Genomic DNA, 16463 nt, shown 5'->3' with positions numbered 1-16463 from the left:
GGGGAAACATTTCCTTCCCGCCCCCCCAACTTTGCCTTTCACGTAAATGAAAAACATAAAGAAAATATCCTATTAGCCATCACTGTCACATCACTTCCAAAAAAACCCAAAAAGCAAAAAACCCTTTTTACAATAACAGTTCCCCCCAACAAAGATGGGAAGTGGAGCAGCTGGGACACGAACCGGTGGCCCTATGAGATTCTGGAGTGTGGAGGGAGGCCGACCACCCATCACTGAAGGTGAGCGTGTGGTGCAGGGACCTGCTCTGGGGTCCTGGCACTGCCCCGGGAAGAGGCCACGGCGAACAGCCGTCAGCACCGTGGACAGCGCCACTGAGGCTGCATGGAGCCCAGCAGTAGCTGCCTGGCACGTGACCAAGGCTTAGCTGCGGGAGGGGTGCCAGGCGCAGGGTAGAGGGGTGCCACAGGGACCTATTGGGTGGCTGAGCTCCCTTAATCCCGACTGCAAAGGCTCACAGCCTGCATATGGCAACCTGTGGAGGAGCAGGAATCACGGGCCGTAGTGGCTCTCCTCTGGCCCACCCTTGCACCCCCACACCCATGAGGGGCTGCACCGTCACCGCCACACTCGCAACACCCACCCGCAGGGAGTACCCACCTGGTGGGGGGGAGTCCCCTCAGCTCAGAACTCCATCAGAGTGCTTGGTGGGGAGTTGCCACCCTACCTCCGATACAGTCCCCACGTGCTGGCCATGCGGCTTTGACCAGGACCCCAGCCCTAGCCTTGGTGGCCACTTGTGGAGAGAACCAGCAGATGGAAAAGCCAACTGTGTCTTCCAAACGGATTTAAATCCACTTTAAAAATCCACTTTAACAAAAATGCCTGTGGAATGTATCTGAGCCAACTGTGCCAGGCTCGGTCAACCCAGGGCTAGGCTTCAGTGCAGGGGGCCAGCCAAAGCGGTTAGCTCTCAGACAATGCAAAATGGACCCAGGAAGTGTCAGGTATGAGTCCGCAGGGAAGACCCCTACGTGTTTGGGAGGAATCCTTAGGCTACCGGGGTGGGTCTGGAACCTGCTCAGTGACAGGGCCGATCCGTATTTGGACGTCGTGGCGGTCCCATGCTCAGGGTGCCCCTCTGGCCGGCCATGAGTCATCACCGCTCCCCACCCCAGGGCATTCCTGGGTTGCTGGCTCAAGTTCCCGCCGATAGCAGATGCTGCTGCCGGCTGCAGGGTGGAAGGCACGGAGGACCTCTCCCAGGCGCTCCAGCACGTGCAACGGGCAAATTGGACAGCGCTGGCTTGAGGGTCTGCAGTGGCCTGGCAGGCGGGTGCCAGCCTGTGGCTCCTCCACCAGACACCATGGCCTCCAGTGGGTCTTCCGGCCTGACCCCGGCCACATGCAGCTGCCTGGAGTTCTCAGAGCTCTGCAGGGCCACAGGATCCCGAGGTCCGGCCCCTGGGATTGGCCACAAAGCCGGGGCACCCATGCGTCTCACTGGCTGTGGGCCCCTTCCTGCGCCCGTCAACATGATCAGCTCTCGCCCTGGCAAGCGCTTGTGCAAGGACATGGTGACCCCCACACAGCCCAGCAACCCTGTCCAGCCGAGGGGTCTGCATCATCCCAGCAACTGCAAGCATCCCAAGTGTCCCTCGCTGGGGTCCCCCAATGGTGCCATATTGGGGGGCTGAGGTAGACAGGAAACTCTGCCCTGTCCAACTGCCCCCACCTATGGCCACCCACCCCCCACCCCCAGCAGCCATAGCCCCATTTGGACCTCCACAGGGCGAGCAGAGCTGAACGGGTGAGCCATGACCAGCTGCCCTCCTGGCACATCAGCTGGGCAACTACAGGGGAAGGACAAGCGCCAGGCTAGAGCCAGAAGCCAGAACCGTGGGCCCAACGCCACGCCACGCGAGGACACGCTCTCCTGACAGTGTGCAGCTGCACAGAGAGCCAGGGCCGTGAACAGCATGCCTGGGAGGACTGTGTCGAGACCCCCGCACACCGGCCGCCCGCCACACTCTGCGGGTCTCCTGGCCAATGCCCTGCGCCCCAGTGGCTGGTCCTCACCGGGCTCCATTCCAAGTCCGCAGCCAGACCCTGTGGTGACCCACTCGCTCTCCCCGCGGTGGTTGCCACAGCCAGGCGGCAGGCGGGCACGGTTTTCTGTCTTTATTCATCTACATTCAGCTTAATTCAGATGTACTGCCTGAAGGATCCAGACATACAAAAACCCCCACTCTTTCCCACTGGTTTTTAAAATAAAATCTTCACTTATAAAACTGAAACACTAAAGCATTAAAATACAGAAAGCTCATGTAACTCACTTCACGAAAGCATTAACAGATGCCGTGCCCCTCCGGAAATGCCTCGAGACGGGCGCGTGACACTAAGGGCGCCCTCAGGAGCCCGAGGGAAACTCAGCTGCGGCAACTCAAACAACTACCCAGACAGGACTGCAATGGCAACGAACAGACCACTCGAGACGTGGAGTCCCAAACACGGCTAAATACAGGTCACGCCGCACGACACGGCAACGTGGACGGGTGGGGCGGGGCCGGGGAGGGCCGGGACATGTTAACTGGGATGCGTGGAACTCCATCTTCCAATGGCAGCAAGTGCAGAGGCAGGCCTGCGCCCGGCGCCTGGGGCTTTATCTGTACTGGTAGTTCATGCTGTGGTCTGCGTTTCTGCCATAGCCGCCCTGGGACTGGTAGGAGCTGGGTGGGCCGCTGTAGTTCTGGCCGGACCCGGGGGAGCTGTAGTTGGACTGTGAGGAGTAGCCGCCTGGGAGAGAGGGAGGGAGGGCGTTGAGGGGGAGCAGCCCGGGGTGTTAGCCGTGGGACGCCAGCCCCATGGGGGTCCGTGCCGTGCCCCCTGCCGCCCCAGGCCCACCTTGTTTGCCTTGGTAGGACGAGCCGCCCGAGCCTCCGCCGTAGCCCCCGTGCGAGCCGGGGTTGTAGGAGGAGCCTCCGGGGCCGTAGTTGTTCCCGCCGCTCCGGCCCCCGCTCCCGCTGTAGTCTGGGGAGAAAAGACAGAGCAATGAGTTGGGGTCGACTGGGCCCACCTCACGGCTTCCCATCCACTTCCACCTGGCAGGTGCCAGCCCAGCCGTTGCCCACTGAGCCCTCCGTGCCATAGGCCAGGCACAGTGCTCCCCGCCACTCCACAGGAGAACCAATGCCCACCTACTCTACCCAGCCGGGCTGGGGGCCACCGGGGCTGCGCTGCCGGTCCCAAGGGTTCATCTTGTAGCCAGGGCCTGGGGTTGGAGGCCTTAGCTACACCTGGCACTGGAGGAGACAGGAAGGGGCCGGTGGAGAGCTGGCGCTGGGCTCTGGGGGGAGGGGGCGCCTACCCTGGGGACCTCATCGCCACTCGCAGGCTGTCCGCCGCACCCCAGGCGCCCTCCCCCAGACCCCAGCCAGGGCGGTGGGCTTGGGGCAGGGGCTCCAACTCACTGAATTTGCTCTCGTAGTTGTAGTCGGAGCCGCCCCCGCCCCCGGGCGAGCTGTAGGAGTTGGAGTACGAGGGGTAATTGCCTTGGCCGTGGCTGTAGCTTTTCTGCTTGCCCTGCGGGGGCCCGTAGTTGCCATACTGGCTCTGGCTGTAGGACTGCTGCTGGCCCTGGTGGGGCTGGTAGCCGGAGCCGTAGGAGGGCTTCTGCTGGCCACCGTGGGGCGGCTTCTTTCCGGGGTGTTTGGGGGGCACCGGTGCGCTGTAGTTGTCACCTTGGTAGTAGGAGCCGTAGCCGGAGGAGCCACCACCACCCCCGCCGCCGCTCCCACCGGCGTTACCAGAATGCCCTCCGTTGCTGTAGAATTGACCTAAACAGGGAGGCAGTGGGTCAGGTGGGCGATGAGGCAGGAGAGGCGACCGGAGGGAAGGCCGTGACCATGGGCCCTCAAGGCCACTCTGCAACGCTGCCCAGAGGCGGGGACACGAGGGAGAGTGGAGCGGCACTCCCCTGGTGACAGCGGCCCGGCCTCAGCTCCACTCACCCATCAGCTGGTGACACAAGGGGTCTTTGGCAAGCAGCGGCCAGCAGCAGCTTTTGCAGCGGATGACAACATTACAATGAGATGGGCTCCCAGCGGATGACACGACTCCCGGCCACCCAGATGTCGCAGGGGGGACAGAAGCAGAGCCCGAGAAGCAGCAGTGCTCCGGCCCACCCCCACCCGCCGCACCCCCGGCTGTGCTGGGAACAGAATGGGCAAGCCCAAGCCCGGAGGCCCCCAGGGGGCTCCATACCCAAGGCTCTAGGACCCACGCCAGCCGGTGACCAGCTGCCAGAGCGAGCAGAGACACACATGCATGGGGAATGGGGCATGGCCCCGGAGTGCTCCCTGCAAGCCCAGCACCTCCCCCGGCCGCTGGCCTCAACTCGGCTTGAGCTCTGCGGGGCACAGGCAGCCCCGCCCGCGGCCCCTGGCATTCCCAGCACAGCTGCTGGGCACAGCTGGGACCGAGCAGCAGGATGGATGGGTGGAAGCGGGCCCAACACGTCCTGGCATGGCCATGCGCCACGTGAGAGGCTCTGCCGCTGGACTGGGCCCCGCCAGGACTGCGGTGCGTCAGCAGTGGGCTCAGGGTGGGGTGGGAGGCAGCAGAGGGGACGGGCGCCCCCGAGGCCGAGGCTGGATGGGCGTGCCAGGCCAGGCGCCCACGCAGCCTGTCCTTTGGTGCCGCACCTGCAGGGTGGGGTTCCGGCACGCCTCCCCCTGCACGTCACCCACTGGCTCGCCATGGGCAAACCGCACGGTCATGGCCACACACCCCACTTGTCAATCCCAGTTGGCTTTCTCCAGGCTGTACCCCAGCCTCCCCAAGGCCAAACACCAGCAGAGACCTGCCTGCCCCCTGAAGACAAAGCAGCCATGCGGAGGCTCGGGGAGGATTGGGTCCTCGCGTTTCCCCCCCAGGCCCCCGGCCCTACATGGGCAGCGGCAGCTTTGAACACCCCACCTCACCCCCCTTCCCCACTGAAGCCGGGAATGAATGAAGACGCGAGTACCCAGGCTTGTTACTTTAACATGTATTGATTAAAAAAAATAATAATAAACAGGAGGGGGAGTTTTCCACGTCGTTCAGGATAACTATTTCCTGGTATAAAAAGACATTATTCTCAAACAATGAACTTTCTAAAAAAACAAAACAAAAAATACACCATGCAATCCAAGTTTTAAAAAGTTTCACTCAATGTTTCAAACCTCTGGGAACAGGTGGTGCAGTAACAGTTTACCCCGTTTCTGCCCGACTAAACCGAGTCTGACGCAGCAGCAGGTGTGCGGCAGAGGGACAGCAGGGGCTGCCGTCCGACAACGGGGGGCTCCCGTCCCTGGCCAGGCCCTGCCGAGGCGGGCTCTTCAGAGGGTGGGGGGGGGAAGTGGAGCGGTTTAAAGCCTTATTTCAAAAGAGAAACAAAACGAAATGAAACAGAACCAAACCAACCAGATTTCTCTCGGGTTCCACGCACTTGCAGCTGGAGGGGGGCCTTGCGACATCAGCCACACTGCCGCCCTTGGAAGCTCAGATGGGACAGCTTGGGGTTCACCCCAGCTCGGCAGCCCCGAGGGGCGCGTCCCCGAGCTAGACCCCACCACAGCGGCCTCCACAGCCGGTGGGCCGAGCCAGCGCCCAACACAGCACCCCCCACGTGTGACCAACGTGTGACAGGCGCTCATCGCCACCGAAAAAAGCCAACGCCAGCTGCTGCCGCCTCGGCTGCGGTGACGTCACTCGTGTGACTGCCTTGGAACCAGGTTGGGGCTTTGTGAAAAGGTTCAAAATTCATACGCAACCTGCTGTAAATTAAGACAAAGGTAGATTCAAATGTGGCATTGTCTGTCTCTTAAAGTAACGCTTTCCAAAGAAAGCCAAGGTGGGCTTCTGCCTTGGGTGAACAGCGCTGCTCTAGAATTCTGCGCAACCGCTCAAAAAGATACATTCTCTGAGAAAATTGGTTTCGACTTAGTGTGAACTTGGACAGGCCCGAGCTCAAGGTCCCTCGCGGGACACTGCCATGTCTTAGCTGTGCAGACTAAGGGTTCAGACAAGCCGCGGAGGGAGCCACGTGAAGCACTGGGCACGGCACGGACACTGTGGGTTTTGGAGTTGGAGGAAATTGGAGTAAAAAGTTGATTTTGTGTGCAATACTTTTAGACGCTCTAGGAAGACCCAAAATCATGAGAGCCGTAGCAGTCTGTGAAAAAGTCACCTACAAAAGGGGGAGACAGAGCAGAGAGAAGCAATTAGAATCCTTTTGAAAAAGGGCACGGAGCGCCACAGTTGAACTTCCTGTTTTAGATTTCTCTGCTCCTGTGACCCCCCAGTGAAGGCTCCTTCTACAGACAGAGCTGGGCATGGCAGGGAGGCGCGTTCACCAGACTGCTGCTCCGCACGGCTCAGAGCAGAGAAATGTAAAATCCTGAGGCTCGCGGCTCGCTCGGGCCGGAGCTGCCGGCAAGGCGGCCCGAGGCCTGCTCACTTCGCCACCACAGAACGCGCGGGCCACCCCACTACGACCTCCGGCCCACGAGCTAGGCGCAGCTCTCCCCCGGGTCAGAGAGAACAAAGCGCACACTTACTGTAGCCGGCTGTCGCCGAGTTGCCTCCGTACCCGTAGCTCCCGTACCCAGCACCTGCACAACAACACACGGGGCATGGGTGGCCCAGCCGGGCACAGGGGCCCGGGGCACTCCCCTGGGACAGCGGTGCCTGGGCACAAGGTGACAGTGCGCGGCCAGGGTCCTCACCGGCATTCATGTAGCCTCCGTGGTTGGCACCGCCGAATCCTCGGCCTCGGCCTCTCCCACGGATGTTGCCCCCTCGGCCACGGCCGCGCAGGTTGGGGGGCGGGGGCACCTCGTTGTGCATGGGGCCACCCATGCCGAAGCCGGGGTTATGTGGCTGCACAGGAGAGAACAGAGCTGAGCTGCCGTCCCTGCGCCCGCCTCGCACGGCAGAGCTGCCCCCGGCCCAGGGCCAGCGCTCACCTTGGGGGCGAACTTGGGCCCGCCCCTGACGGGCACTGGGGTTCTCTTCTTTTTGTTGGCTTCCAGGGCGAGCGGAGCGTCCGGGAACAGCTTCTCCAGCGCCGCGAGGGCAGCGTACGCCTTTGCCACCTTCTTGTTGGAGCCAGCGCCTTGGAACTTCTGGCCGTCCACCTCCACCTGCGCAGGAGAGCGTGCCAGTGACCTGCTGCTGCGGGGCAAGGCGCAGGGCACCCCCGGCAGGGAGGGCGGCCTCACCTCCATCACGAAGCGCTTGTCGTGGCTGCCACCCGTCTCGGAGATGAGTTCATACTTGAGGCCACGCCTCTTCTCGTTGAGCTCCATCACAGGGTTCTTGCCATGCTTGGTCAGGATGGGCCCCTGCTGTTTGACATTCTCAGGGGAAACACAAAGCAAAGCGACCCAGTCAGCTGGGGGCTCTCTGGAGGGACGGCAGGCCGGCCGGCAATGCCCCGCCTGGCCCGGGACAAGCACCACTGCCAAGGCCTTCTAGGAGAGCACAGGCTCATAGTGCCCCTCCGTCACCTTCCCTACAGTGAGGCCGGCTGCCTGCCACTCGGGGGGCCCACCATGTGCTCACCTCGGCCGTGGTGTCTGCAGGGAAGGCTGCGCTAGGCGTGGCAACGGTTTCCACCACCGGCGGCGGGGCCACCACGGCGGGCTTCGTCTCCGTCTCCTCGGCCGAGTCCTCCCCCTTGCTCGAGTCCCTGCCTTCGGCGCCCGTGGGCAAACCCATGTCCTGCAACACCTGCCGGGGCCGAGACAACGGGGCGCCGGGTGAGGGAGTGCTCAGCAGACCAGCCCCCACTGCAGGTCTCCGCCGAGCCTGAGCCCTGCTGCCCGGCCAGCTATAGGGACATCAGAACCCCAAGTGTCCCGGGCTCTACAGCGATACAGCCCTCCCTCCCCGGCCTGCCACTCACCTTGACGGCCACGTGCAGCTTGGCGGTCTTCTTGGACGGCCCCGAGGCCTCGAAGGAGTTGCCATCCACCTCAACGGACATGGTGAAAATGGGCGCATGCACAGGCCCCGTCTGCGACACCAGCTTGTACTGCAGCCCCGGCTTGAGCTGGTTCAGGCGCATCAACGCGTTCATGGCCTGCGCGGGCTCGGCCTTCTCCTCTGCGACCACGCGGCGACACCAACAAGGCTCCGCGTGAGCACATTCCACGGCACCAGGGACCCCAGGCCACCAGTCCACCCTCCGTGGCACAGTGGGCCACACATCCCTGGCACCCTGGGTGGTCCGAGTGCCTCCCCGCTGTGGCTGCGGAGGCTAGAACACGTGCCTCATTTTCTGAAGGACTTTACAAGTCGTGCCCAAGAAACATCCATAAGAAGGTCTCCCCTATCCCGGGCACGAACCCTACAGTGCCAACTGGCAGCTGACAGGAGGGCCGCTGGCACGGACCCACATCCTGCAGCGCCCAAGCGGGCCACGTCCGCCTGGCCCCCCACGCGGTGCTGCCCACCTTTCTTCTGAATCTTCTTCCTCTTTTTGCTGGGTGACTTCTCTTCCCCGTCCTCCTCCACGGGGCGCTTCATGGGTGTGACGGCGTACGTGGTGCTGGGGGGGATTTGAACTGCAAGAGACCGCAGGGCTGCTGAGCAGGGCCGCCCCCAGCCCGGCCCCGCCCCCAGCCCGGCCCCCAGCCCCGCCCCCAGCCCCGCCCCCTGCCCCTGCGGCCTGCTCACCAGTGTAGTCCACCGGGTTCTCGTTCTTTGGTTTCTTGGGCATCTTGGATGGCAGGGGGTCCATGCCCAGGACTTTGTGGAGCTGGCCAAACGCCGCGAGCCGCAGCGCGTGCTGGAGAAGAGGAAGGAGAGCCTGACCCACTGCCCTGCGCCCCGGCTCAGCTGTGTGCGCTCACTAAGGCCTTCTGCAGTGGGGCACTAACGATGGTCTCCCCTACGACAGCAAGGGGTCCCCCAACAGCCAGGGTGGGCCTGACTGCTCGGGTCCAGCCTTGCTGTCGGGGAAGGCCAGCCTGTGACCACCCCCCTTGAGCGGAATACAGGAGACCCCAACCTGGGGGCTGGCTGCCACCCGGAGCCCGGCGGCGGGCCTGCGGAGGCCAACATCGCCCCGCCGTGCTCGGTGACTCAAGCACAGCACTCGAGCAGGCCGAGGGGCAGATGACGACCAGCCATGGCGCCCGGGGGGCAGCCGCCAGGTTGGGGCACCCTGTATCGGACCCGAGGTCCCTTCGCCTTCAGTCCCCGCCCTGAGCCTGCGAGCCCAGGGGCTCCGCCGCGCTGGCAGCCGGTGAGTGCGGACTGGGTGAGGGCTCAGGGCGGCAGTGGCGACGACTATACCTGCGCACTCTGTGTGATATCTTCCCGTTGCTGTCTGTCTAGATGCCCAATAGCATCAGTGGCTTCTTTCTCACAAGGGTCATAAATGCCAGAACCATCTGAAGGCAGGAAACAAGGAAGATATGCAGAGGATCATCTGTTAGCGTCTCACGAGCTGTGCTGCCTCACGGAGCCAGGGGCCTGTGCTCCCCGCCCCACGCCCCATCCACACCCAGCTCTGGACCCACTTGGCATCCAGCCCTGGACACAAACAATCCACGTGGGGCTCAGAGCAACAAAGTCGCGTGGGAGTGGGTCACCACTGCCCCGGCTGCGGGCCCGGCACAGGGCTGGGTATGATGGCGCTGAGGGTGGTCACGTGCTTCAGCCTAGGACGGGAGCTGCTACCCTAACCCAGTCGGCGGGCCGGCCGGGGGCGGCTCGGGCCTCGGGTCTCTCGGTCCCTGTCCTCGCCCTGCAGCCTGCCAAGCACAAAGCCCCAACCTGGCATCACGATGCCGGACGCCAGGCACTCCAGCACCCTCCGCAGGGCCTCGCCGGCACCCATGGGCCTGTTGGCCGTGCCGATGGACTTCTCACACAGGAGCTCCAGAGGCTGCAAAGCAAAGAGAGAAAGTGAGGGGACGCCAGAGCGGGGGACTGCCTAGAGGGGCTGGCTGGAGTGGGGACCACCTAGGGGGGTTGTCTGTGGGGGGGACCCGCCTACAGGGGCTGTCTGGAGTGCGGGACCACCTAAGGGGGCTGTCAGGAGAGGGGGGTGGGGGGAGACCACCTAGGGGGGCTGTCTGGAGTGGGGAACCACCTAGGGGGACTGGCGGAGAGGTGGGACCATCTAGGAGGGCTCACGGAGCGGGGGACCGCCTAGGGGGGCTGTCTGGAGCGGGGGACCGCCTAGGAGGGCTGTCTGGAGCGGGGGACCGCCTAGGAGAGCTGTCTGGAGCGGGGGACCGCCTAAGGGGGCTGTCTGGAGCGGGGGACCGCCTAGGGGGGCTGTCTGGAGCAGGCCCCCTGGTGGCAGGCCAGCAGCAGGGTGCAGCATGTGCAGGGAGGAGGGTAGAGGTCGAAGCAGCTGCACACTCGGGTCAAGGCCAAGGCCCCCACTCGGCCCAACCAGGACCCCAAGGCCGGACATGAAATCTCGCAGGCTTTCCAGGGACAAGGCTAAGCCGAAGGCTATCACACGGACCCCAACAGCGGCCTTTCCTAAATGCTGGCAAGCCCCAGGCCTGCTTGGGGCCAGATCTCACCTGGCTGCCTGCCCCTAACTCCCCAACATGGGCTGTGCACACCCCCACCCCCACACAGGAGCCTGGCCTCTGTCTTGTGCCCACCCACACTAGTGCCCGGGCCATTCCCTCCCCGCAGGCCAAGCATTCCTGGGTCTCGGCAGCCCCTCCCCCACGCCACACTCTGCCTTACCCATCCTCTGAGAGGACCCCAGGTGGGCACACGGGTGCATAAGTCCCTCAGGACCCGGATGACGATGACACAGGACTTCAGTCCGTTGGCTCTGGCCTACAGGAAAGCACAGACTTGAGGCCACGGAAGCTCCAGGCCCCACGGCAAACAGGAAACACACATTTCTCTACACTGCTGGGCCCAGGGTGAGTGGCCAGCACACGTGAGGGATGACAGAGTGCCTGCTGGCGCCCAAGGCGGGCACACCGGGCGAGCGGCAAGCCTACTGAGTGGTGTTGTGCCGGCCGGCCGAGACTAGGAAAGGACAAGAGGACAGGACACACACCTGGAACCACTTGGCGTGGCGCAGCGACGCCAGGGCAGCAAGGCACTTCTGCCTGTCCAGGACGTCCGGGGGGTCACTGACCGAGAGCACTTCTGCTTGGGGGCACAAGGAGACAAGGCCGTGTGAGCAAGGGGCACCGTCAGACGGGACGCGGCTACGGCAGCTTGCCAACAGGCAGGACAGTGGCCCTGTGTCTGAGGTCCTCCAGCCCTTGACTAGGCACACACCCACTCCCACACTCACACCCACTACAGTGTGGTCAGCTCTGCCCTGAGAGAGACCCGGAAAACCAAAGGACCCTCTGAAACCAGAAGCCACACCAAACCCAAAGGCGCCCAGCTGCTCTGCCAGGACAGCGCTGTGGGGAGCGGAAGTTGCGTGCAGGCCAGCTTCCCGCTGACCGTGCCCTGCTGCTCCCCAACCTTCAGCTATGCTCCTGTGCTCCACAGGGGAAACGGGGCACAAAACCAGGTGGAGGGGTGGACATGAACCCCCTTCCTGCTTCCCAGGGCAGCAGCCCCAAGGCATCCACAGCCCGGGGGACCGGCTCTGCCCACCACACGGCCTGCCCCAGCCCTTCAGAGTCCCCTTGCTCCAAAGCCCAGCATCCTAACTCTAACCTGGAAGGGCTCTGGAGCCAGACTCAGGCTCGAGAACCCAGCTGTGACGCAGCACACCAAGGTGGCCTAGGCTGCAGCACCACCGAGGTGCCAAAAGGCGGTGCCAACCCCACAGCCCGCTGGCACTGATGCCCTACGAGGGGGTGCCGCCCTGGGTTCTGCTGCAGCACGGGCTGCCGGCTCAGCTCCATAAGGACCGGCTGTCTCCACGGCAGAAGCGGCCAGCCTGTCCCAGAGCTGTCGCAGGGAGCGCGGGAGCCAGAGCAGCGCGACCAGTGCAGTCCCTGTGCAAGGTGCTACTCACTTTTAGCTCACCTCCCCAGGGCTCCCGGGCTCGGGAGACATGACTGACAATGCAGGTGGTCTCACCCGTGTTTAACCAAAGCCGTCTAAAATTGAATAGCACGTTGAAGTGAGGGCACGCCAAGCCTGTCTCGGCCCCCCTACCTCCGGCTAACACTTTCTCCATCTCTTCTCTGACCACCGGGGAGGTCAGGTGGATGGTCAGGGACAGCGGAGGCTCTTTTGTGTTTTTTATCACAATGGCGGCATCGTCAACAGACTGGAGTATCTCGTACTTGTCTTCTGTTATGGCCTGCAGAAGAGAAGGCAACTGTAGACGCCCCTCCCGGCACGGCCCGCCTGGCCCCCGCCTGGCCCCCGCCTGGCCCGCTCCCGCGCTGGCCAGGGCTGGCTTCCCCAAGCCCCGGGGAGGAGCCCGGGGGGTGTCAAGGAAGGGGAGCAGAGACCTCTGCCCTAGAGCTAAGATGCCACGGGCCACAGCCAAGTGCCCAGCTCCAGCTACCCACCAACAACTCCTCAGCTTCAAGTGCAAAGCCGTGTGCGCACTGCCCTGCTGCGGGCCTCGGGGGCAGGACCCGCCGCACAGACGGGTGCGCACTGTGCAACTGCCCGCCCTTTGCCTGACAGAAAACACACCACCAAGAGAGCCAAGTCACTAACCAGGAAAACACACCAGTCAGCAAGGGATCCCGGGAGGGCCCAGAGTGTGCATGGGCCGCCCCACAAGCAGCCTGTGCCCTGGCACACTCTGAGCGGGCACCCGGCTTCAGGTGCAGACCCACGAGGGCCCCACTGTCCACTCTGACCTGTGGGTGTGTCTGTCTACTGGAAACGGCAAACTGAAGCTTCCACGATGCTTTGGGAAGGAACACTAACTCCATGTCACGCTGCACGGACAGTTCTGATCTCCATGCGGGCAGCCACAGCGCCCTGGGCACTCCCCAGGCATGGCGCTCGGCCCGCGGCGGGACGCGCCACACTGGAGTCCGCGCCTACACCACTGCACACGAGCCGTCTCTCCGCTCAGTCTGCACCCGTCTGCTTCACTTTCCATACTTGAGCAAACACCCAGCGCCACATCCCTGCACATGCCAGTTCTGTCCTGAACCCCACCGCCCCACGTCAGTCCCGGGTGGCCATGGGGATGTGAGCGGGTACTTCCCGTCTACGCAAGGAGGCCCGGGCCTCCCGCTCGGCTGGGCCTGTTGCGAGGTGGAGGGCAGCAGGAGCCCCAACACAGCTGCCTGCACCTTACTGGCATGGTCCCCCACAGCACAAGACGCACCCACCCGTGCAGGCAGCACACGTGAGTGCGGGCCTGCAGGCCACAGCTCGCTGCTTCTGCGGCACACTCATAACCAAGCCCAAGGGGGGTCTTAGAGAGTTCTGTTGTCTGAGCAGGGTCATCGTGGCGGCCCCCGCAGAGTCGTGTGGGCCCAGCCCCGGCAGCACTCACAGCGAGCTGGATGCCCAGGTTGTCGGCCACCTTGTCCAGGAGGGCGGTCGTGGGCTTCTCCTTGCAGAGCAGCACCAGCTCCAGGTCGAGATCCCCCTTGAGCAGGAGGCCCTTGGCCACGAGGCCCACGCGCATCACGCCCCGCAGGGTCCTGGTCATGTGTTCTGTCTTCTGCTCCCTGCCGAAGAAAGCAGCACAGCTCCTTGGAGGGTCAGCGGCCACGAGCTGGCGGCCTCCAGAGAGCTGCACAGAGACCACCCACACCTACCCCGCCCCTTCTTTGCCCTCGTCCTCGGCGGACACATCGGCGCCGTCGGCCTCGGCCTGGTCGCTGCCGCCCTTCTCCTGCTCGTCGATCCAGTCAGACACGGCCTTGAGCGCCCGCTCGGCGTGGGACACCATGGTCTGCACGGCCTCCAGCTCCTCCTGGGTCGGGTACACCGAGGAGTGCTTGGCCATCACGTGCCGGTCATCGTTCACGAAGATCCGCATCGGACGCTGGAAATGTGGAAACTAAGCTAAAAATGAAGGAAGAGGGACCAGGCCGCCCGCCCAGCTCCCACCCTGCGGGCTGCCAGGGCTGCCGGGCAGAGCCCGAAGGCAGACACCACCCAACCGCGCACCAGCATGTAGGTTACAGGTGACAAAGTTTATACACCAGGCACAATGAGTGCTTACTATAGCTGAAAACAGCCTGCGGGAAGGACACGCACCCTGCATGCAGCCGATCCCAACCTGCCTGCACTCGGCTCCCTTCAGCTGGCGAGGACCTAAGGCGCCAGCACTAGTAGACTGGGTCATTAAAATTGTAGGAACTGGGCCCGGTGCGGTGGCCTAGCAGCTAAGGTCCTCTCCTTGAATACACCAGGATCCCATATGGGCGCCGGTTCTAATCCCGGCAGCCCCGCTTCCCATCCAGCTCCCTGCCTGTGGCCTGGGAAAGCAGTGGAGGACGGCCCAAAGCCTTGGGACCCTGCGCCTGCGTGGGAGACGTGGGAGACCCGGAGGAGGCTCCTGGCTTCAGCTCAGCTCTGGCCACTGCAGCCACTTGGGGAGTGAACCAGTAAATGGAAGATCTTTATCTCCTCCTCGCTGTGTACCTAACTTTCCAACAAAAATAAACAAATCTTTGAAAAATATGCAGGGGGCTCGGCAGTGTGGCCTAGTGGCTAAGGTCCTCGCCTTGATCCCATATGGCCGCTGGTTCTAATCCCAGCAGCTCCACTTCCTCTCTATCTCTCCTCCTCTCAGTATATCAGACTTTGTAATAAAAATAAAATAAATCTTAAAAAAAAAAAAAAAAAGAAAAATATGCAGGAACTGCTTATGCGTGGAGCTTCCTATGGAATACTGCGGACCAGGGTGGCGAGCAGGTGGAGGACACCCCACGAAGCGACACCGTGGATGGGGAGACCATCCTAGCACCCGGCTCTTACGCCTAACACGTGTGGGCAAATGCTACAAGCACAACGCGTGAAGAAATGATTATCTGTGAATTAAGAAAATCAAAACCCTTCTTACCATCTTCACTTCTTCCTGTCGTGTCCGGAAGTCAAAGGTTTATTTTCCGATCCTATCAGATCCCCCTGGTGTTACCAATAACGTCTACAAGACCGGAAAATTGTGTTACTTTCAAATCTCTCAGACACCTTCCGGCAGCTCCCCACGCTCCGCGGGACCCAGGCCCAGCTCTGCCTGCAGAGCCGATATGGGGGCGCAAGGCCGAGTCCAGCAAGCTCTGCAGGTGGGGCCCTGCCACACATGGGGGAGCCCGGGATGGAGCCTGGAGTGAACCAGAAAATGGAAACGCCTCAAACGGTCTTAAAAAAGGAAAAGGAAAGAAAAAACAAAGAAACAGAAAGAAAGAAGCCAACTTGGAAAAGTCTTGGGTCCTTCAGGACCATGAAGAGACGCAGGGGCACCACCCAGGGCAGAAGCCCCTCTGAGAAGTCGGCTGGAGACGCCCGGCAGACGCACAAAGCTGCGCCCCGGCCACTGTCTGCAGCCAACCCGGCTTTCACGCCGACCGTGGCCTCGAAGGAACACACAGGCTCCAGCCTGGTCGCGGGCTCCGGGGCCAACAATCTGATCCCACTGCAGTCCTGTACCAACACCACAACTCGTCAAGCTAACATGAAGCAGGCTGCCCTCCCAGCTCGGCCTGCGGCATGTCCACAAGAGGAGTTCGGGTCCTGCAGAGGTCCAGGCTGCGAAGGACCATCCAATGGTGGAAAGCAGAAGCTCTCACAAGCCCCAGGCTCACGCCGCAGCTGCAAGTGGGCAAGTTCCAAGGTTAACCTTGCAGACCCACAGGCCCCAGGGTGTGGGCGGGACCAAGGCTCCAGGACAGGAGCTGGCTGGTGGGGACACCAGGGGAGGGGGCAGGGCCTGGGAAGCACTGCCTGGACAGTGGTGAGCTGCCCCAGTGCCCCAAGCAGGAGCTCCCACGCTCACCTGGGCGGGAACCCTCCCCACTGAGCCCCAAGTTGGGGGCCTGCACGTCCTTCAAGGAGCGCCTTTCGGCAGCGCCTCCCAGGACAGCAGGAAGCAGGGAACCCTTGGGTGAGTAAAGCAGGTGAAGCCTCTGTCCGTGGCGCTGGCATCCCAGACGCTCTGACCACTCTGTCTCTGGCACAGCCAACGGCCCGGGAAAGCAGGGAGACCCGGAAGAAGCTCCAGGCTTTGGACCGGCTCAGCTCTGGCAGGTGAACCAGTGGCGCCGAGGACCAACCTGGCATTCCGCACTGCGGCTCAGCGCACGCAGCCCCCACAGCGCCAGCGGCAGCACCGCACAGCGTGAGTTGGAGTCTAGGCTGCCCGGCTTCCACTCCAGGGCCTTCCTCCTGGGCCTGGAAAAGCAGGGGCGCACGGCCCAAGTACCTGGTGCCAGGGCCACCTTCCTGGGGACCCACAGGCGGTCCGTGTTTCAACCAGGCCTAGCCCTAGATACTGCAGCCTTTTGGGGAGTGAATCTGGCTGGAATCTCTACAACGCTTTCAAATAAACTCAAAATGTGGGATCTGTGATTGCAAGAGGAGAC

General features: G+C 62.8%; 1 protein-coding gene across 8 annotated transcripts; it reads right to left on the bottom strand.

Moving 5' to 3' along the window:
* Positions 1–2542: 2542 nt before the first annotated feature.
* Positions 2543–15061, bottom strand: ILF3 (interleukin enhancer binding factor 3). 8 transcript variants are annotated; one of them, XM_058658021.1, is made up of 20 exons: positions 14945–15061; positions 13692–13921; positions 13424–13601; positions 12112–12259; positions 11045–11136; positions 10720–10815; positions 9784–9895; positions 9301–9398; positions 8680–8791; positions 8457–8567; positions 7907–8106; positions 7564–7731; positions 7221–7358; positions 6966–7142; positions 6726–6879; positions 6558–6611; positions 3429–3794; positions 3156–3260; positions 2863–2988; positions 2543–2754 (listed from the first exon to the last, which is right to left on the bottom strand). In XM_058658021.1, the coding sequence occupies exons 1-20, from the start codon at positions 14945–14947 to the stop codon at positions 2621–2623; spliced, it is 2802 nt and encodes a 933-aa protein (XP_058514004.1). In that variant the 5' UTR covers positions 14948–15061; the 3' UTR covers positions 2543–2620. The 8 variants fall into 8 exon arrangements, with proteins under 8 accessions (XP_058514004.1, XP_058514002.1, XP_058514003.1 ...); XM_058658019.1 differs by having other exon boundaries at positions 13692–13936; positions 14945–15055; XM_058658020.1 differs by having other exon boundaries at positions 7221–7346; positions 13692–13936; positions 14945–15055.
* Between the last annotated feature and the right edge of the window lie 1402 nt (positions 15062–16463).

Source organism: Ochotona princeps, chromosome 33 (assembly GCF_030435755.1).
Source record: "Ochotona princeps isolate mOchPri1 chromosome 33, mOchPri1.hap1, whole genome shotgun sequence".
Lineage (NCBI taxonomy): Eukaryota > Metazoa > Chordata > Mammalia > Lagomorpha > Ochotonidae > Ochotona > Ochotona princeps.
Note: the sequence above shows the minus strand (reverse complement) of the source record. Positions and strands in the feature narration are given on the sequence as shown.